The sequence below is a fragment of the Onychostruthus taczanowskii genome, unplaced genomic scaffold, assembly GCF_017590055.1.
Source record: "Onychostruthus taczanowskii isolate IOZ18803 unplaced genomic scaffold, ASM1759005v1 scaffold72, whole genome shotgun sequence".
Lineage (NCBI taxonomy): Eukaryota > Metazoa > Chordata > Aves > Passeriformes > Passeridae > Onychostruthus > Onychostruthus taczanowskii.
Window position 1 is genome coordinate 3,158,381 of NW_024505008.1, and position 23,388 is coordinate 3,181,768.

At 38.3% G+C, this 23,388-nt stretch overlaps 1 protein-coding gene across 4 annotated transcripts in view; it reads left to right on the forward strand.

The window, feature by feature from the left end:
* Positions 1 to 23,388, forward strand: part of FAM172A (family with sequence similarity 172 member A) — a 250,086-nt gene that overhangs the window by 181,299 nt on the left and 45,399 nt on the right. For 3 of the 4 annotated variants that reach the window (XM_041422212.1, XM_041422213.1, XM_041422211.1), the window contains exon 10: positions 643 to 727. In XM_041422212.1, coding sequence (XP_041278146.1) covers positions 643 to 727 — 85 coding nt within the window. Of the gene's footprint in view, positions 1 to 642; positions 747 to 23,388 lie in introns of all 4 variants that reach the window. The other variant, XM_041422214.1, reaches the window with a different exon arrangement.

Consider the following 23,388-nt stretch of genomic DNA (forward strand, 5'->3'; position numbering starts at 1 on the left):
CATCCTTCTCAGAGGTTCAGGAATGAAAGGTAAATGTAAAGGCTTTATGAATATAATTCCCCAGAGACCAGTATTTGCCTTTTTTTAATGTTCATGCACGTTCATCTCAGCTATATTTCCAATTATTTGAATGTTAATATTCTATCTCGATGATTTCTGTTTAGTTATAGTATGTTGTTTCATATTTTTATGAATGCTTCTTCCACAGTGTACTCCATCAAAATACCCTGAAAAATTCTGATTTCTTAATGTTAGCAAATGAACAGGCTCAGTGTTTATACCAAGACCTATTTATATCAACACCAACTCAGAAAATCTTAAAGCTTGTAGTGGGTAGTTCAGGCACTAGTTGGTCCAAGCACCTACTCAAGTCCATGGGTACTGAAAGCAGCACTTAAAAATCACGATACTTCAGCACATTACAAATCTGCTGAATTATGTTCTTACTTACTTAGTATAAAATTACATTATTTCATCATCAGTAAGCATAAGTTAATGTAGTGTACTGTCCAGTTGTTATTTTGACTGCTGTGTATTAGTTTGAGTATTTTGATGTCATCATTGTCCTCACTTACAACATCTGTATTTATTTTTGCTCTGAGTTTTTGACTTATCCCAAGAATTGCCTGCCTGCTCTTACAGAACTGCTGTAACTGGGTGTCCAGCTCCGAGCCCCTGGACACGTCAGTGGAGTCCATGCTGCCAGACTGTCCCCGTGTCTCTGCAGGTACATCCATTTGTTTGCAGTAAGTCAGTGTACATGTTTATACCCAGAAGCAGCTTGTTCCTTTAAAAATGCATTTGGTTCTGACTGCATTTTAACTTTTCCACAGCCAGATGTGGCTGAAAGCATATGGCTTCTGATATTTTATGCAGCCCACTCTTTTTTTTTCCTTTGTGTGGGATTTAAGTTATCTTGTCTACTTGTTGCTTGAATTTTTCTAGTCTTTGTTTCTGTTTAAGTAATTGATGACATTATATGTAGGTGTCTGAGAAAAATAATAGTGATAACAAGAACTGAGAAATTTATCATAGGTCCTTGAATAAATATCCAACTATATGTTGGCAACAAGGTTTTAAAGAAGTACATTAATGAAAGTTACAGTTAAAATAAATGAGCCACTTTCCTGAATGCTGAATACTGATCAACAGAAGTCTAGTTTACATAGCAAATTATTTGCAGCATCCAAGAATGTTGATGTGAGTTTTATGTTGTTTTAGATATACTTGACTATGCTTTTTCATTATTAAATCATAAATTACAAGGAGCACATGAAATTATAGAGAGACTTTAGTTAAATGTGTGATAATTCCAGAAAGTAGATTTAGTTATCATTGTAAAAGGAAAACCTTCTATCTCTGCAGGAAAGTAATCTAAAATACATAAAGCAGTTACTGAACTTTCATGCTTGGTTATCAGATTTCCTAACAGCCATAGATAGCGTATTTCTGTAGAATATAAAACCAAGTTCAAAGGAAAACACAGCCTATACAATATTAATTTAAACAGTATTTGACCTTGCTCTTTGGGATGCAGTGTTTCGTTTGACAAGTTAGTTTCATATCTGTCTGCATTTGTGAGGTTGTTAGTGAGACCTAACCTTGCAGATGAAACTGAGTTTACTACATTATATTTTTAAGGTTTGGAAAATTTAACACTACTTTGTTTGAAAGCTCACAGCAACCAGAGATTTTGATTACATTTCTGCTATGGTTTGGGATTTCACTATGCAGATCCTCAGGTCTGTACAGACACATGCAATAGAACTGACATTGTTCTTTCATGCTTTGGAAAACTATATATTACTAAAATTTTCATAGATTCAACATTCATTCAGCAACTTCTTGCTCTTCTAGGGGAGATTACTGCAGTTTAAAAGAAAAATATTGTTCAGGAGTAGAATTCTTTAAAACAGTATTCTAATCTCTGACATCTGTGTTGCTCTTGTGAAAGACTGCATGTTATAGTGGTAATTTTAGTCAGGTAAATAAGGACTTAGTTAGCAAATGGTCAGTATTTACTGTACACTGGCCAACATTGAAAATAATCCATGATAGCATCTCTTCCCTTTATTTGTATTTACCTAATACAAATAAGCTAAAAGGTATTCTATAAAACAAATCCGAGGTGTTACTTGAAAAGCAATGATGCTTCATTAGAGCTGTAAATAATAAGTCTTGATTTTACATTTCTGTTGAAGATGGGTTACAGTGGCCTTAATGTTTCTGCACCACTTAATGATTTCCTCAGCTTCTATCACTGAAGTGATAGAAGAATTAATTTAAATGGGATAGGATTTCAGCCAGTAAAAGTTGGGTATTTGTATTTAGTGCATATATTGAGATAAATTAAAATCACTAAGGTCATAGATGTTCTCAATAGAGATTTTTGATAAGATAACTATATCCAGGCTAGTTCTTTGTAATATATAGTTTGAAATAGTGTAACTTCATGTGACTGCTCCTGAATTATCAGCTTGCTCACATGTTTTTTCTTACATTTCTTATTGTCTCTTACATAAACAGCTGTAAGACATTTACAGAGAACCAAGTCAATAATTTGTGCAGTGTCTTTATATGAGCAGTGGTATAAACCTGCATTAGAGTAATATGTAATAAATGTATTAATTATTCCTAAATGTAGGGGCATTATTGTTTAATGTGAGAGATTTTATTTCACTTTGGGAATTGCAGTACTGAAAGAGTGAGCCCACACTCAAATCCTGGCAGCATTGCCCTTGGTATTTCAATGAATGACAATGACAGCAATCAGAACAATGACAGATCTTTTAAAATGCACCCTTTGCAGTAGAAAGATTCACTTCTATGCTTGGAAGCCCATCTTTTATTTCTGTTTACAATGAAAATAAGTTCAGAAATAACTGCCTCATGGTGACATGTCTTGAGCCAGCTTTTCCAAAAAGGGTCTGATATTCAGCCATTCAGTATACTGGGTTTTAGAGGCAGTCCTACTTGGTGAGCACTTCCTACTGTAGATCATCTCACAGTCTCTTGCTTGCTTTTCCCTTAAAATCACTATAGACAGAATAAATGACCATCAAACTGCAAAAATTACTTTTATTTCCAGATAGAGTTGTTAATGCTTTTGATTAAAGAACTACTAATTAATTAAAATGTTTTCCATAATTGATTCATTTCTTACTTGATTACAAAAAGGAATGAATACACTTTAATAATTAAATGTTGAGAGCTTGAGAACAATACAGAAAAAGAAACCCAAAATAAATCCACAGTCTGTTCTTGTGGCAAAAGGTACTTTGTGCTACCTCAGGGGTCTTTCACCCATGTCTCAAGAATCCGGTTGCATGGTCATAGTTTAATATCTTCTGGCATCTTGTTGGTGACATGGACAATGAGTTTGAGTGCGCCTTCAGCAAGTTTGCCAACTGGCATACTGATAGGAAGGGATGTCAGCCAGAGGAATTTTGAGAAGTGGGCCTGCAGAAGAGAAATGAACCCCATAAAATTCCACAAGTCCAAGTGCAAGGCCTTGCACATGGGTCAGGGCAATCCCAGGCACAAGTACAGGCTGTGTATGCAGACAATGGGCAGCAGCTCTGAGAAGAATGATACGCAGTTGTTGGTTGACAAAAAACTTAACATGGTCTGACAGTGTGTATTTCCAGCCCAGAAATACAAGCATATCCTGGGGTGCATCAAAAGCATGACCAGCAGGTAAAGGTGGTTGGTTCTACTGCTCTGCTTTGGTGAGACCACATCTGGATGCCGACATCCAGCTCTCGGGAGCTCAGCGCAATGTCGGTGTAGTCCCACTGGAGCAAGTCCAGAGGAGCCACAAAGATGCTCAGAGGGGTGGAGCAGCTCTCCTATGAAAATAGAGTGAAAGAGTTGTTCAGCCAGGAGAAGAGAATGCTCTGGAGGACCTTGGAGCACCTTCTAATATCTAAAGGTGCTACAAGAGAACTGGTGAGAAGCTCTCTACAAGGGCATGGAGTGATAGGCTTCAAACTGAGAGAGGGCAAGTTTAGGTGAGCAAAGACAGGAAAGAAACTCTGCTTTGAGGGTGGTGAGGCACTGGGACAGTTGCCTAGAGAAGTTATGGATGATCCATCCCAGCAAGTGTTTAAAACAAAATTGTTTGTGGTTTTTTGGAAGTTTGTGCAAATTCCCCTGATGGGGGTTTGGAACTTGTAAAATTCCTATCTCTTACCCTCTTTAATTTCAGCCATAATTAAGGACCTCTTTTAGACTTGGGGTTACCTTCTGTCTCAATTTTAGCCTATTTTGCAAATGGAATCAAATCAAAATACATCTATTCTGTCTCAGAGGAGATGGATCCATCTCCCATCTAAGACATAAGAAAATATAGGGTTGAGAAAGATGAAGACTTCAAAGTGGTCTGTACATTAAAGGTCATCACATAAAAAGGAGTAGAGTTGGGAGTATTTCTGATTAGGAGGCTGGAATTCAGCTTGGAATTTGACAGAGACAATGGAGTAGATGCTTTAATGACAGGTTGCACTGCATTACTGCTAACTGTAGTTGTAGTTCATGCTGTGTCCGAGACCTTACAATATTTCTCCTAGTTCTGGAGCAGGGAGTTCAGAAGCCCTTGGGAAGCCATCTTACTGGAGCAGCTACTGGGCAGGAGTAACTGAAAGTGGGGATGGGAGAAAGCGGATCCATGGATCTGTGTTCGTCTCTGATGCTGTTCAGGAATTAAATCACTTTGGTTTCAGGATGGTGGTTTGAACCTCACCCCAGGAAAGGTATTGTGGTAAATTTTGCTGGGTAAACATGGCGTTTGTTTTCCTGAATCCTGTTTGTATTCCTTAGCCCATGTGTTTCTGCCAGTGAAAGCTTGTTATTTAGGAGAGATGATTAAACTTCCCAGTATTTTGCCAAAGTGGATATGCACACTCATTTAAAATAATCAAGTGAAGATGTTGTAACATTAGTGAAATGAATTGCCTAATCAAATCTTTTTAAAGCCTTCCTAGTTGGCCCCCAAAATCACTTGTTATTCTGTTAACAGTTGCAGCCAATGTAGTTAAAACATTGTGAAATAAGGAAATTATAACTTAAAAGACAAGCAATGAAATTAAACAGTGATAGTAATCAAGAAAAGTTCTATTCACAGAAGAGCCTGGACTTGAATATATGTGTGTTTAATAAGAGAAAAAAGTGCAAGAATTAATTCATACAGCTGAGTAAAGTAGCCTCAGGCTAGTAGAAGAAAAACAAAGTTAATTTTGGGGGACAGGTATGATGTGTGCTGATGGTGCCCTTGAGTCTTCAGATAGTATTTTCTGGTACCAAAAATCAAGATTGAACTTTGTATTATATACCAAACATTTAATTACATTTAGGTAAGTAAAGCACAACTTTTTTGTGTGTTTTGTTTTGTTTTTTGCTTTGAATTTGGAAAATATCATTAATAGCCCTTTGTTGGGGATACTGAGTAGACAGGGTTGACTGATGTTTTTATTGACAGAACTACATGCACATGAAGACATAAAATGCAAAGAGCTTTACAGTAAACACTGTTTAATTTACTGTTAATACCCATGAATGACTAGTGAATGCAGAAATAACATTTTTAACAGAACGGAAAAACTGCTTAATTGCTTTAATTTAAAAAGTGCATGGTTTTGTTCCCATTTCTTATACTGCTGGGAATCTACCCCTGGTCATGAAATACTAATATCAGAAAACAGTCCAGAACAGTTCTCATTAAACTGACTATAAAAAAAAGAAGCATTGGTATACTGGGCTAAAAGCTGCTAAGAGTATCAGCCAGGTATTGTCCCAGCATTTAATATAGTTTATGGTTCCTTCTGCCTTGTTTTTTATGAGCAAGATTATACATAAATGTGTAAGAGTGGAACTGTAGTGAGGTGCAAATACAGCTGAGGAAAAAAATGAGGAAGAAATAAGTTGATCCTTCCCTACAGCTGTCACAAGCCTCACTAATGCAGTTACCCCTGCACGCAGACCCTGTGGTGTTGGAGAGTCCATCTGACCTCACTGGAGAGCCTTCTGTTTGAACCCCAGAATCTGCTCAGCATGGGGTGCATCTGCAGATAGACAGGCTTTTCTGTGGAAATACACAACTGAACTCTTAAAACAGCAGGCAGGAGTCACCTGTTAGGCAAAGCTAACAGAAACTACCACTGCCATTATCCAACGGGTAATTCATTGTTTCCTGGGTATCAACACAAACTTTGCAACAAGAGCTCTACCTCATCAGTCAGTGCACACCTGCTCTGCCAGTGAAGGGCTGTGGGAAATGCAAGCACAGAGAGCTCCCAAGGCCTCGAACATTCAAGCTCAGACATAGAGATGGATACAATGTTTGACCTAAGACCTTGGAGAAGGCTTGAAGCTTTAGAATAGAAAAGTGAAACAGACACAAAATAAGAATAAAGATTCGTAGTTTGAGCAGAAATATATTTTAAGCAAGCAGAAATATGCCTGATGTAAGTGAATAAATATGTTAATCAAGATAGTAGAAAATCTCTTAAGTCTACCAATAAAACTTGTTATAGAATTGATAAAAAATAGAAGATATAGCAATAAGTTTTTGTAGACTTATATGATGGGATTAAAAAAGAGGCAAAATTGTGTAAAATGTAGCAATTAGCAATTGGTTTATGAAGATGCTGATGAGCTTTGTGGAAGTAGCTGATTGGATAAGAAATTTATAACAGACGTAACTAAAATTATAACAGCTTCTGATGTATGGCTTCTGATGTGGTAACTTTGGATGCAACAACCTTATGGTCTCGCCCTTCCATGAGACTGATTTTGCAATAAACCACCTCTTAATTGCCTCATCAGTCAACCCCGTCTACTCAGTATCCCAAACAAAGGGCTATTAATGATATTTTCCAAATTCAAAGCAAAAAACAAAACAAAACACACAAAAAAGTTGTGCTTTACTTACCTAAATGTAATTAAATGTTTGGTATATAATACAAAGTTCAATCTTGATTTTTGGTACCAGAAAATACTATCTGAAGACTCAAGGGCACCATCAGCACACATCATACCTGTCCCCCAAAATTAACTTTGTTTTTCTTCTACTAGCCTGAGGCTACTTGGATTTGGATTTCAGGAGAAAAGATAAAATGCTGAAGCTTTTTTGTCAAGATGGCAGGTTCCTTTGTCTAGCTGCATGTTAATTTCAGGTATTTGCAAGATTAATACACAAGTGGAGGGAGGAGTGCAGGAATCTGCAGTGTGAAGCTTGCTTCATCACCCATCTAACATTCTCATCTGCTACTAAAACTGGTCCTCCATTTCTTTTTCTGCTGCTGTACCTTGATGGGGACTGTAAGTTGTTGTAACTTTGAAGCTTCAGACTGTCTTAGCCACAGCTCTGGTGGTTGCCACACTAAGTCCTGCTTTAACTTAGGTCTTCTTAGCATAGAAGTAAATAGCTTTTTTTCCATTCCTGATTCTTCAAAGGAGCTCTGATTTTATACTCCTGCTCAGTCTCAGGTGTTGCAGACAGTGATTTTACACATTTTCATGTGTAAACCTAGCTGGATATGAGCTCGTATGTTGTGCTTAGAGTAGCTTAGCTCTACAGTGCTTTGGAAAGGACAAAGTCTATACAGACCTGTTGAATAATATTGCAGATTCTGATCTGGAGTGCCAGAGACTCAAAAGTGAACATGAAAATGTGAATTGAAAGCATTGAATTGAATTGCCAGATGTTGCTTGTGTCAGAGAGTTCAATAACACTCATTCATTTACTGTTCTACAAAATAGCTACATGTACTTGAGGCAGTACTGATATTGGAGAAACAGTTTCATCAAAAATTATTCTTGTACTCAAACATATCTATTTATCATTGCAATTTTTTAGACTAGAGTGAACTAGTTAGTTGTTGTCCCTGAGGCTTTGTGGTAATAATGAATAATTTAAAATATTACAGTCAGATATTTCATATTAAGCATTTGACAGCTATTAGACTGCTGTGACTGTTGCTTCTGATACTACTCAATGCTATCTCATTAGTGCCTTATATATCCATATCTGTCTGCACATTGGCAGGTCTTACTCCAGTGCATGATTGCAAACTCTCTAGAGCTCAACACCTGAAAGGAGGTATTACCTGAAAGGTGTTCTCCAAAATTCAGTAGCAAAATCTTTATTTGTATTGACATAAAATCCAAAAGATTTTTCACTTTTCAGCTTTCATTTTCACTTAGAATCCAGATTCAGATTTGGATTTGGATTTGTTAGAATTTTTCAAAAAGTTCAGTTTCAGTAGAAATCTTTAATTTTTTTTCACAAATGTGTATAGTTTAGGCTGGGAAGGATATTTAGATCACTTATTGTCCACTTTTAGATACAGGTCTTTGGCTTTTGAGCCAATATGATAATGAAATTTGAAACTTTAATTTGGTGAAAATGTTTCTTCCACTAAGTCTTTCAGCCTTGGCTGGAGGTATTCAAGAGATGAGGAGTCCATTGCTCCCTTTGTCATCTGTAAACTGTTAAGAAGATTGGCTCATTTCTGGTTCAGCTTTGTCTGATGTCAGGTTCCAAGCATTAGTTCTTGTTGTGCCTTTTCTACACTAAATTAAAGAGCTGTTCAGTACATTTGCTTTTTTTCCCCTGTGAATTACCTACTGGCATTGAGCCAACACACCATTTTCTTTTGAGAAATGTAATAGATTGAGTTCAAGTCTCAGTGCATGTTAATATCTCCAGGTTTCAAATGCTTTCATACATTTCTCTGTTGCATCTCCAGTCATTCAACTAATTTGAGAGAGACCTGTCTGCATCTTACCAATGTAATATCAAATCTTTGCTACCTGATTTTCTCGCATTTCATTAGGCAACAGTTAAATTTGACCGTTTCATCACCCTACTGTAAAGAGTCAGTTAAGGAGGAACTTGCTCTTTCTAGAGCTGCTGCTTTTCATCTCGGTTTTAAACTAGTGTTAGGAAACATTGCAGGTAGCTTTTTTTAAAAAATAAACAAAACAAATACACTAACATGGGAAAAAAAAAAAAAAAAGAAGGCCATCACCTTTCTTGTTAATAACCATCCCATCCATCTTCACATTTACATGAGTTTTACCAGCAGCAAATTTGTATATATTTCCTGTGTAGCTGAATAGCCATAGACACTCCAGCAATAACAAATAACATCTCCATTCAATAGTGGCTTCTCCATGATAGCTGCATTTGCTGATTACTTAGTCTCTTTCCACTTAGAAATGTGGAATAATACTGACTTTCAACCCTTTCTTATGAGTAAACAATTCTAGAGTTGTTCTATTTGTCCTCTTATGAATTTATGAAACATTGACCAATTTCTGCATAAGGTGAAGTTTTAGTTAAGTAATGATGTTGTAATTAAGTTCCTCCAACTTTTGTGGTAATAATTTACAACATAGAGGAAGAAACGAGGAGTGTATCTTCTTAGTAAAAGGAAGACATTTTAATGTCTCTTGAAAGACAAGGGGGAGTAAGTCACGTGCTAGACACAGTACCAAACAAACAGCTGGCAACGCAGCAGTTAACACCAGTAACAGGTGATAACTGTTACAGGTAAGGGCTCCAGTGTAATGACAGTCTGGAATTTTCATGGGAAGCCTGGGAAGAGCAAAATTTAATTGCTGAAAACAAAGGGGAGATAGAGCACTTTTTAAAAATGCTTGGCAAACTTGACATAATTTTTCATCCTTCTCAGAATGTTCTTGGGGAATAAATCAACTGCCTGACAAAAAATTGAGTATACTCTATTTTCATAAAAATGCTTATCAGCTAAATATGCTAATTCATCAAAGTATGAAACTGAGTTTATTTGTTCAGGAGTTATTTTCCAATAAGTTGCATTGGCTTGAATTAATTACATTTTTGAACCTTAATTCTGCATTAGTAGATTCCAATATCGCAGCACTGTCATTGTTAAAGGGGTTTTTAGTATGTGTTAGCCTCATCCCCCTGCCCAGAGTAGGGGTAAACATTCTTACATTACTTCCTGACAGGTGCTCATCTTCTTGGTTCTTCCTTTCTGTTGTGTAATGTCACATCCTCTCTGGGAAGTCTCTTCCAAACTTCTAGTTTTAGTCATCCATTCTTCCTTGGTGTGAGCGTACAACCTCAGGAACAGCTGAGTAAACAACAGACACCCTCAAAAAAGAGACTTGTTCTTCATGCCCATAGTACTTGGGGTAGGAATTTATGGACCTAGACATCCATTTCTTCTTTATTTGTCTTGAGATTTATGTAAGGCTACCTAGGCAAATAGTTTTCTCTGAAATTTTCTATACCTTCATCTTCTATACCTTCCCTGCTATTTTAAGCATGATTTTAAATAAATATGCATAGCTAGTTATGACCCTTGAGTCCAAACTCTGTAAGCCTGCCAATTCAGAAATATTTATGCCTGAGAAGATATTGATAAGCTGCAAAAGAAAAATATGCTTCATCAAACATTTAATTTTTTTTTCCGAATACGGAACAGAAACATATATTGAACAATTTCATGCCTTCTTCTGCATTGTTGTTTACAGTTTTGCCAGCTCCATCTGCAAATGGATGCATTTTTGCTGTGGATTGCATTTGTTGCTTGTGCATTTTGTTAAGTTTACTCAGATAACAGTTTACTCAGTTTTTACTCAGATAACTTCAGCTTTCTTTATAATACTTAGCTGATTTTCATTTTTTCTATATTCCTTAACTGATTTCACTTTTTTGCTAAACCATGGGAACTAATGCTGTTAGGTGTTCTTTTGTCATCCAGCAATTTTCTAAAAATACCATTCCTTCATTTATGTTTAAATATCACATCTTGATTAAATTTACCAATTTTATTCCTACTTTGAAGAAAAAATACCCTTTCTGAAGCTCCAAGCATGTGTATTGCCAGCAGAGGCTTCTCTCTGTTCAGTCGTACCAATGTCATCAGGTCAGGTTCACAGGCCCCAAGCAGCCAGCCACTTGTCTTTATCCAATCAAAACACTGCCCAAAGTGGTAGACTTACAGAAGGTATAGCACATTTTTGTCTGTGAGCACTGTTCATTGTTTTTAGAAACTCTATTTTTGTGACCACCGATGTCCATCTCCTGAGGTTATAACTTTCAGGGTGAGGAAACTCTGCATGCATTGCAGATGTACTAATTTATATGCACAATAGATCCAAGATCAGATTTTATTGCTGTTGTTAATAACAGAGCACCACATCCTTATCACTTGTATGCACTTGAATTAGCCTAAGTAATAAGGTAATAAGGTAAACCTGAGCAACTTTTTAATATTCCAGGCATACAGATTCTTTGAACAGCCATCAGTAATGCCAGTTATATCAAATTGGGCTTGATGGCTGTGGTTAGGCAACAAACAAGAATTGGTAAAACCAGCAGTGGCATAGCATTAATTTCATCATTCCTTTTCTTTTTATTTGCCAGATAAATTTATTTGCAATACATGGAGATTAAATTTATATTATCTTTGCCTTCTTAGCACCCTGCCCTAAAACTGCTAATGTAACAGTTTTCGGACTGTTCCAGCTAGCTCTCAGCTGAGAGGATTGATTTACCAACCTGTAAGATAACCAAACCATGAGAAACATCGAGCTCCAAAATGCCATTTTTAGAGACCCTTTTCACAGTATGTTTGCACTTTAAACCTCCTCCTATCAAGAAGCATTTGGGAGGCCCAATTTTCTGTAGAAAGGACTTTTTGTTTTCTGATAACCTGCACTGGCAACTAATCTTGTCATGTTGATATACAGGGACAGTTAAGAGGCTTGTTTTAAAAGCATTGTGATAATAATAATAATAATAATAATAATAATAGACAAGTACTAAGAATTCAAATGCTTATTGGTTACACAAATAGTGTTAAGAACAAGGCTAATTTAAGCAGACATATTATATTCTTATATTACAATGTGCAAACCATGCCCTATGAAATAATTATTTGTCATATGCATCTTAATAGTGTGAATAATTACATGTTCCAATGAACACTTTAATTTAATGAACAACATTCAATAAGCAGCATTTTTATCTATATTCCAATTCTTATGTGAAAGACATTTCTCCATTAATTCTTTATTTCAGAATAATTATTTTATTTCAGATAGGTTTGCAAGACATACCTTTACATACAACAGCTTAACAGAGAAATCATCCACATGGTTAATAGGCTAAACCATTTTAGATTATATTCATTACTACTGCTGTGGTACAGCAGTAGTAATGAATACAGACAGTAGTCAGTTTGAAGACAAATGTCGTGTACTTTTAAACAAACACTGTTAAGTGCCCATTAGTATTTTTAGAGCAAGGCTTGTGCAAGTGAGGCAATGTGTATAAAAGTTCTTACGACTTCATCTGAGATTTTTGTTAATATATTGTTTGACATTATGCATGTTACAGAATGCACACAATAGAATTCATAGTACATATAAATAAACCCCACATGTATTTGAAATCTGATGGCCAGTTTTGACTCTTAAATGCTTGCATGATGATCTGTTTGAGTCTGGCAGACCTTAGCTCTGACTTTGCCTTTCTGGGCTGGGCAGGTCATCTTTTATTACCATCTTTGCCTCCAGATGATCAGTGCTATTATGTTGTAGTTTAAACTATATACTGGGTGTTAAACCGGAAGGGCTTCGCATGGAAGGAAGCATTCCTGCCTGAAGGTGTGCATGCTGTGACTGATCCAACAGGATTTTTCCACCGCAGGAATGCTTGCAACAGAAACAAATGGGAACATAAACATATCTCAGAACACTTGTGCCACAGAAGCAGACATCACTTCTTGATTTTAGAGAAATTGAACTTCAAGGATTCATCCTCACGCTGAGTAGTTACATTTGAATGTTTGTTGTTTGGTTAATTTGGAGACAGAGTTCTAGACATCTGTTTATGCAACTTGGTCCATTCAATGAAATCTGTTCCCTTTTCCATAAAGGAAACCTCCCATAAAATCCCATCAGATTAAACACCTGTAAGATAATGGCTGAAGTACAATGCTGGACACTGAACAGTTTGTGTCAGAGCTGTGACATGGGATTTGGATTATTTCAGGAGTATTCTAGATGTTTATGATTTTGACAATTTCCTGCTACTGACTGCACAAATTACAAATTCAGCACAGCTTATAAATCTTGGGGATTCCTTTTGGCTGCTAGGCACTTAAATCAGCTGCCACTGAAGATTCCCAGTGGTTTTGTTAGCTCCCTCATCAGTTCTTGTCCCAGCAGACCACTACTTTAAACTAAATGCCAAGGGTAAGCTAATGTTTTGAGTGCTCTTTTCTTCTTCTATTACTAGCCCTGGATGAGACTTACTAAACATTTGTGTCATACTCTGTCTGATATCATTCTCCTTACTCTTGAAGTAAACAGCTCCTCTCCTCCAGGAAAGTATCAGCTTCCCATAAAGATCTGAGATCTGCCTGCCTGTGCAGGGGAATGGGTGCAGCTTTGGAGAAAAATAATCTGAAAGAACACAAGAGGAACACTGCACTGTTGACTGGCAATTGGTCATCTTCCTTTGAGATGGTGGTTTGAGACCTCACAACATAACGGAAGAGACTCGACATGGGAACTGAAGTTGGTTGCTGCTTCTAGTGCCAGTGGCCTAACCACTGCACTGTCTTACAGGTGAATGCTTTCCCTTCCTCATCCATCTTAAAAAAGGAGTGGATTTCCACCTGTTTTTTTCTAAGGAACAGCATTCATCGCTTCCCAGCTGCAACATTCATGACATTTTTAGTTTGCATTACTTTAATCAGTTAGTCTGTCCTAGCTGTTATTTTTACCAATGCCTTGTAAAAATGCCATGCCGTAAATGTTTTGTAAAAGTAGGTCATGGGATGGAGAAGCTTCACAGGTGGAGAGGCAAGGTGTTCTCTCAAGCTAACAGTAGGATTTCTGGTACACTAAGCAGTGGAGGAGTCAGTGACAGATTAAAGGAGAGCCAAAATACTGTTTTTCCTATTCTATTGTCTCCAGGTGATAGCAGAGACCACAAACATTCAGTGAAGATGGCACCAAAATGTGATGGGCTTCCCCACCAGCCAAATGCCGCAGGTTGTTCTCATTGAACCAACCAAGCAAGATCATGTCTTTAACAAGGAGATTAGATGCAAAGTGGTCGTTAACACCAGTATACCCAGCCTGTGAGAAATGTGGGTTAATGGGAAAACAGATACCTCTGTCATGTTGCGTGATGTCAGTAGAAAATGCACGCACATAATCTTGGGAATGTCAGCTCCCCTTACCTCTCTACATCCTTGTAGAGGATGTCTTTCTTCCAAAGCGGCTCAGAGCTCAGCAGACAAGAGAGGACTTTTTCTGTTATTTTGTGGGTTGATCATAAAGTTTGCGTTTTTTAAAGTTTTAGAAATTCCAGGTGAATAGAAGTATAAGCATTTATATCACCTGCTGTCAGACTGGCACACTTTAGGAGAGTTCTGCTACACGATACAGGCAAGTCCTGGTTTTTGCCAATTTGTGTCTTCACTTGGAATGACATTTTTATTTGTATGGTTTTAGCTGTATTCACAGCTTGTAGTTCGCATCTGCAGATAAATAATGTTATCTTGGTAACAGAGGTACAGTCACACCCAGGTGAGTTGATTTGTCATCATCCAAAAAAGCTATTATCAACTATGTAAAATTTGTTCTTTGTAGAAATGAGGAAGTAGAAATTGATTTTGAATAGTTATTCTTTCCATACATAGGCTCTTCCATTAACTATTTTGTTAATTCTTTTGTGGCTTTTCTGTGCTACATGTCTTTTTCTAAACTTTTCCTCTGATTGCATGCCTGACTTTTTGATCTACTAAATGATTTACTGAAGCTCTACAAGTGATATTTCATTCGCCAGGAAGACTGAGCTGAGTGTTGTCCCCAGATTCAATACAATATTGTGTTAGAATTAATATGGATATTGATGCAAAATTAATGCAAATAGACTCCACATCTAATCCCACGCTCCCTCACTCAAGTTTACTGGAGCAACAGCAAGTTACTTCTTTGATTTCAGTGCTGGATATGCAATATTTATGAGAGGTTGCACTTTACAGCTTTACTTTGGTTAGTGTTATTCCAGTGCACATTAAAACAGTTTTTGGAACTGAATTTTTTCCAACACTGTTGTCAGACTCAACTTAGACAAACCAGAGTTTGGGCTTTGGCATATTTAGCTTGTGGTTTACCCCAGTAAAAGCTACACCACCAGCTTCCTGAAGGTGCAGAATGTAATTAGCATTTTGCCAGTTGTACCCTGTACCGGACTGTGCGGGACACTGCTCACAGCTGTAAGTGCCTATGATGTGCAGCACAGAATTTGACCATTTCACATCTCACTTCTACTATATGTGTCTGCAGAGTCTGGCTTGAGTGCACTGTTAGAATGTAATTGGTATAACAACTAATATGAAAAACAGTATAGAAGTCATCACCAGACTTCAAAGGTTTTAACAGATTGTTGGGCAATCTTTCCCCTCACATAATCTGTTGTTCTGTCTTCTGAGAACGGCTGAAATGTTCAGTGAACTCTAACCTTGACATGTTAGTCTCCTGTACTTTACTGGTCACATACAATTTTCTTTTATTTCTGTCTGTTTAGACAGGCATGGTCTTTCTGAACGTAAAATCACAGGCTCATGAAGTGGTTTGTGTTGCAAAGGACCTTAAAGATCTGCTAGTTCCTGCCACTCACCATGGGCAGGGACAGGTGTCTCCCTTTTCCATTCAAATATGTGTGCCCAGGTAAACAACTTTTTGGTGGGTAATAAAGACTGGTTTAAATAATTTTAATCCTCTTGCCCTGCTAGCTTCATGGAAAATGATTATGATGTACATTGTGTATGACATTTGAGGCATAGGCTTAGCTGTTAAAATAAATAGGACATTGTACAACCATTTTCAAAAAAACAGGGCTTTTCTGAGTTGCTTTCTTAAACCTAACCATCCAAACATAGTTTGGTTTATATTTTCACTAAATGTGAAAGTTCATACTGTTCAAGTGTCCAGTTCAATGACAGTCTACATTATGGGGGAAAATCAATAGATATTTGTGGTTTTTTGGTATGGGAGACAAATATCCATCAAGAAAACTTGCCTGTTCCTGGCTTGGCTTGATTTGCTTCCCCTTGGACTCAGCATTGCATCTCTCTCATCAATCCCAGTGTGCATGGCTGAACTTCAATAGCAGAGTCTCTTTCCCAGGCATCATGCAGTTACTTTTCCCAAAGCAGTGGGCAGAGCACAGGACGGGTATTTCCTCCTTATCACATCATGGATACTTTGTCTCAGGAGAGCTGTGGCAGCTGTGTTGCATGAATGGGAGACAAGCAGTCCTCCCTGGGTACACCAGCAGAGGTGATTCTCTGGCTTACAGTCTCAGCCCTTTGCTGCTCCAGCATCCCACCCTGTCGTCCCTCATGGTGTCTGAGTACTGTAGGTCTGGGGAGGAAGATGCTCAGAAGCATTTCAGCAAAGCAAAATAACATGCAGCAATCTGCTTTCCTCCACTAAATCAAGCATGGGTATAATTATCCTTTTAACCAAGACACTTTAAAATAGACCGGGAGTGACTGAGAGGGAGTGAGAGCAGCCCAATGATAGATTTAAAGTTCAACAGAGGGAAAAATTCATACAAGGATTTCACAAGCAATGACACTTGGATTGTATTTGGGAAATCTTTTTCTTTCAAGACTATCTTGCGATTTACTATGGGAGTAGCACATCAAAGCTGCACTGACTTCAAAGCGTGGAACCACTTACAGCTTCCAGCTATTACTAAAACCTACCACTTCACCCTGCCAGCAGCTCATCTCAGCTGCCTCTTTAAGTTACACCCATCTACTTCCTGCCTTCTGATTTTGGGGAGGGGAAAAAAATAGCCAGAAAAACTTGTAAATTAAATATAGCTGTTCACAGTGGAGCAATGTCAAAGTCAGGGGAAAAAGGCAAATGAAGGCATTAAGACATTAAAGATTTAGTGTAAACTCAACAGTGATTTGCATATGCACACTCTCATTTGGCTGACTCTAATAAAGCTGTCTGCTTTGAGGAAGTTCCCTGTGAGAGTGTTACACCAGGGTAACAGTCTCTGATAGAGGGGCTGTGCAAGCTGTGTGGGCTGTTATTGAGGTCCAGATGTTACCTGTAGCTTGACATAACCAGCAGTGCCATGGCACTCCAGGATATCTTCATATATTCACATATATTCACATACAACAAAATAAGTTCCCATGCCTGTTCCTGCTCATGTACCTCAAAACAGTATGCCACAATCACACAGTGATCACCATTTATTGCTGCAGTGTGGTTGATTCTTTTGTATTAGTGGTAGAGATCTTGGAGACAACATTTTTGTATTTTATATTTTGGGAGTTCCTGAAAAAACTCAATTGTAGTAGCACAGGTTGCTACATTATCAGAACTGATAGAAGAAAACTAAAATATACCAGAATAATAATTTATTGTAATATTAATATTGTTCAGCACTTTAAATCGGTACATTGTTATTTTCTGATTGGGAAATTTGTGCCAGGGGTTTTAAAATGGTACTTTAATTTCAGAATACAATTTGTCTTGCAGATGACATATTAATGGGAAGTTAGGAATGAGTGTGGTCTTTGAGTGTGTTTCATATAAGAGTTTGTATATTCAGTACAGATCGATGACATACTCTAGAGCTAAATGCCATTAATACATTTACAGACATTCTTTGCAACAAAGAGAAATTACCACTGAAAGGACCAATCATTAAGGAGAATTTCTCTGCTTCCTTACATAGTCTTATATTTGAAAATGCCTTTGCAGGTGTTTGAAGTTGATTTTTTTTTTTCCTTTATTTCTTCTCTTTACAAGAAAGGATTTTGGCAGTAGTGGGGTTGCTGGTGGCTTGTCCCAGCTGAGCAGGGAGAACAGAGGTGGTCCCACATGGAGCCAACCTGCTGTTTGTGGCCACAGTGTCCCATCAGGGGGTCGTCTTATCCTCACCCACGCACACAAATTACGTGCCTCTGCATCAGACGTGAGCAGAAGTTATCAGTACAGAAATGGGAAGACATATCATAGTGCCTGGATGGTGGTTGCCACTGCATATAAATAATTGAATTATTGTGTACCACAGTCAGTTGACAAAAAAGTGTTCTAAAAAGCTGACATATGAAAAAATTGTACAGGGACTTACTGTTAAATCTGTAATACATATATGGCTAGTGTATGTTCTTTCTGAAGAACATGGCTCTGCTTTAAACTTGTAGAGGGGTAGATGGGAGCTTCCTGGCTGGCTGATGATGCAATCAAAAAGTAAGGTTATTCGTAGTAATTGTAGACAGTCCATCAATACATTTGTATATTTTGCTGTGTGATAGATTTTTTTCTCTTCTTAATACATGCATTTCTCTCAAGTAAACTGTGCAGACTAGTAACAGCACAGTAATTTGAAGTTCATTGAAAATACAGGATGAGATCATGTCTCCTGTCCTTATGTTAAACTTGGTATATTAACTTTCTTGCACAGCTTGCAGCATAGGAGTGTGATACACAGCTATGGCAAGGCAGGCTAACCACATACAAATTCATGAAGTACTGCTGGATTAGCAGGAACTGACAAGGGTGTGCAAGCATGGAGGCATGATTTCTTTAATTTTTCATTTATGACTTAATTAAAATAACCATTTGTTGTCTGCAAATAAATACGCACAAGTCATCTGCATAAGCTATTGTTTCGTATCCTTACTTTCACAACATAAAAGGTCTGTCAGTTAGCTGCAGTACATCCACAAGCAGAGCTGGACTTGAAGTTACAGATCAAATATGTAAGGATCCAAAAAATTATTTTAGATTAGTGCAGAAAATTCAGGAAAGCATAGTGAATTTCTTAACTCACATGTTTTTATCTAAATTACCCATTATTATTCTTTATATATTCTTTTTCTTTTTAATCTTTTGTTCCCTTCATGCTCAAAGATGGCAAGATTATGGAAGCAATAGGCACTGCAGTCTACATTTAAATTTAATTGTGATATGGTGGTGTGGAAAGAGTTCTTCTGATGTCAGGCTGGCTTGATCCTCTGTCTACATTATTAAACCCCCTTAAACACCTCCATTATAGTGTTCACCTTGCTTGACTTCAGAGAGTAGTGAAGCTAGTAAAGAGAGTGAGCCACAACTATGCTGAGTGGGTTACCTCTGGTTACTTAGAAATGCTAATGCCTTCTCTGCTGTGTTTGTGAAGTTACCTGTTCATTGTTCTGCAGCTCTAGATCAAAATAATAAAATAACTGAGACAAATATGGAGGCTAAAGATATTCTGTGATTTGAAGTAATTGCCATTAACCTTTCAAAACCTTGTCCACCCCCACCCCACCCCTTCTCCCCCAAAAAATAATTAATTGAAGAGGTTATTTTGGGGGAAAGCAAGGTTGGCACTGTTACTGGGGAACCTCTTCAGTGTGGTCTCACTGAGTCACTCAAGAAAAGGATGTGGATGAATGCCTGACTTATCACTCAGAGTTTATTGGGAACTAATCTGTTCAAAATGTTTGGACTAGGCTAAAACCTAGCCTGCTCATCTAATGAAAAAGGTCAAAACAGAGAAGAAAGTGTCATGGTTTATGTTAGGTGACACTGTGTCCTGCTTGTCTAATTTGATTACACAGAGCCACTGAAGCCCCAGGCAAAGCTGATTTTAGCTATAATCAGCTTCTTAACCTTTTGAGAGCTAGTATAAACAGTACCTACTACTGGTTTATTATGTTGCTCTACTACATACAACAAAGTGCAAAGGAAAAAGTGTAGAATTGTGGAACACATGTTGTGACAAGATCACTCCAGGGGATTATGTTACAGCCCTCCATGTTTTATCTGCGCTCACTGATTTCTTTCTTAAAAATTAAAAATGGGCTATGAGCAGGGAGCATCAGTTTATCATTTGCAGGCAGCATTACCCAGTTGTGCTACTGCTTCATCTCAAACTCCTCTTACATGCTGAAGGGATGATCTACTGTGGGTTGGACTGCTATGGTGGATCTGCTTTTTTAATAATTTAGAATTACCTTTTTTTCTAATTGCTTACGTGTAATTAAGCATGTGTGCTCCCTTCCTCTATGATGAGCACCTTCCGGAAAGTTTTGTAATCTCTTTTGGTAGAAACACCATGTCCACATGAGACATCTGTCTCTAGGTGAGATAAACGGGATATATTTTCATTCCAGATTTTGCATATACATATGTAGGCAAGAAGTGAAAATCTGAGGCACAAGAACTGGGTCTTTGCTGAATCTGTGTATCCTGGCTTCCTGTGTGTTTTGGTTCATACGCTTCCTCTAGTTTGACAGAAAATTTGTGTTTCCGTGAACTTCAAAACCTTGAGGAGATTTGTAAGCCAATGGGTTTTCAGTGTGTTTTAAATTTTTCTGACCTGTGCTGATCCCTGGTGTTTATATAAGGAACTCTTGATCTACTGATCGTACATACTCGCTTTTCTTATATTCTTGCTGGTTGGAGGTAGGTAGCATGTTGCCTCTGGGTTTGCCACTCTGTAGGAAGTACATCTGTTTTACTCTTTCTGTCCTGCTGTTGTTGTCAGCAATCCATCACTCATCTCCAAAAGTCTGCTCAGAGTAGCATCCCTTATGACTTATCATTATGAGCAGCGTTAGCATGGGTGTTGCAGGGCAGCCTTACGCTGCTCGTGTACTCTATCTAGTTTGTCTCAGTGGGGGTGTCGTGGTCACCCAAACAGTTATTGTATTCCGTACCTATCTGTGCCCAAAATTGTTTCTGTCTCTTTATGACCCTCCCGCTGGGAAACGGAGGGGAGTTGGGGTGGGGAAGGGTGTGGTCTGGCCCTTAGAAAGTCTGCTCGGGCATGCTGTGTTGCGGCGTGGGTTTTGCCTCTCTGGCTTCTTAGTTTTTGCTTAGGCAGAGGCTTTTCCTTTTTTGCTTCTCTTTTCGGGGTTTGGGTTTTTTCTCCCATTTCAGAAAGACTTCAGTTAAAAGTTTTGAGCTGCCTGGAGGCGAGTTCCGTAGGTGCCTGCTGCTGCTGCTAAGCCCGGCACCCAGCCGAGCGGAGGAGCCTACGGAGTCACCGCGGCCCGGACACATCGCCTGACCCGCTCCTGCTTGTCTCCTGCCGACAGAAAGGAAAAGTCCCTCCGCGTGTGCTGGCCCAGACCGAGTTTCCCGCCACCATCAGAACATGCCAGCTGCCTTTCTCAGCAGAACTTGGCAACTGGAGAAATAAGCAGGGCGGTGAGGGAAGACTGACGCCAGCTTCTCTTTGTCTTCCAAACCATGCACTCAGGGACATCCCCAGCATTTTGGGTCTCTCTTTGTTCTGGGTAGTCTGTGAAGTTTAGCAGTTTTGTATCTGGTGATTATTTGCTATTGTTTCTTAGTTGTTGGTGTTCTTATTGTTAGTAAACTGTTATTTTTTTATGTGCATCTGCTCATATTTAGTCCTTATTGATGGAAAGGGATTGGTTGAATCCATAAAGGGAGGCACCTCATTCTGGAGTGTTCTTCTTCAAATTAAGATGGGGACATTGGGAAACTGGACCACGAGGTCTCAGGATGTTAAATGCCTTCAGGCCACCTGCTTCCCATGAAAGTTGTAGTGAGCCAACATGGTAGCAGATAGATTAGCAGGGGTACAGTTACACCATGGAGATAAATGAGCCTTCACTTAAATCAGATACTTACTTTATTAACTAGAAGTAATAATTACTAGAGTTAATCATACCAAAAAAAAAAAAAAAAAAACTACTGACAAAACAGCTACAATAAATAATAACACAACACTTGCACATATAAAAATCTTGGTGAGTGTATATATACAAGGACATACACAGGTTATTTACAAGGTCAGAGTTGGTTTCCTTTTCTTTCAGGCAATAACTGTAAGGTTTACCTTACATGTATTTATCCATAGCAAAAGTACAGTGTGTTGAGTAGAAATTGGGCCAACTACTAATGTCTGAGCATCAGAGAGGTGGCAGATTTTTTTTAGCTGCCTCTCTGCATGGATGTGAGTGAACCCCTGAGTTCTGGACAGAAATGAGAAATCTCTTGAGATCTGCTGAACGATTTGGTGATATGATCTTCATCTCAGGCCCCATGATTTTCTACAGGAAAGGGATATGCATAAGGAAACTGAGGCTGACTGTGGCGCCTTCGCATTTCCTGCAAACTTCCTGGCATTTCAGTATCTAGCTGTACAGGTTGTCTCATGTTCTGGTGGCTCTTCACAGCCTGGCAGCTGTGTGCTCAGCTGGGTAACTTCAGGCTGCGCCTTACATTTCACTGTGGGAGTCTTGTAAAAGTTGTTCTGCAAGCACAAAGATGACCTCCTCTCTTGGTTGCAGATAATTTTTTCTAAGGTGGATACACGTGTTACATGATGGCTGCAGAGGGAAAACACGTGGACTGTGTTTTCCCTCTGCAGCCATCATGTAACACTTTCTCTGACCCACTGTAACCATCTCCTTCTCCTGGTTTTGCTTAATAAAAGGAAAAAGAATTAATTTCAAGTATTTATTGTGTAGGTAACCATGGCATTGGTTGCATTTCCTGAACTGATTGAAATTTTCATCTCTAGCCAAACTGGACATGATTGTTCTGCAGCAGTAGTCTGTTTTTCTTCACCTTACCTTCACTAAAAAGAAGTGGGATGACTGGCCCACTTGTTAGAAATGAGAGAAGAGGCATGTCTGCAAAACCTGTCAATCTCCACACTTAGAATGAGATGTTCTCAAGGTTCCTTATTTCCTTAATGCATTCCAGTTACAAGGAAGCTTTGTGCCAAGTTTCTGCCGTGTGAGTACCTGCTTTGCTCCAAGATTATTATCTGGGGACTGTTCAGGTTCAGCTAATTGCTGTGGACAGAAACAGTGTTTCAAAGAGGAAAGGAATAGTCTCTTCTCTGCACACCTGGTAAATGGTACCAAGAGGAATAAAATTGAATCACAGCAGGAGAAATTCAGATTAGACATGAAGGGAAACTTTCTAGTGGTGTATCTGGGGTTACTGTCTTCAGATGCCCCATGGAGGAGGTGTTTAAAAACAGGGCAAACAGATGTTTGCCAAAAGGGATGTAGGGGTATCAGGTCTTGCTGTGGGCCAGGGCATGGACCCTGCAACATCCGTGTAGCACCTGTTCATGGTTGTAGGAATGGGTGGAGAAGAAGAAAGCTAAGCAACTGAAAATCCAGATTACACAGATTTTCAGGTTCAGTTTTTAAGCTCTTTTCATAATTTTGAATACATTCTTCCTGTCTTTTTAAAAGATTGAATAAACACTATACAATACAGTCATGCAAAGTTGTCTTAGTAATGTATAATAGAATTATTTTTTTAATGTAGCAAATCTTTAGGTTTGCTTTCTGGCAGGTGTGTTGG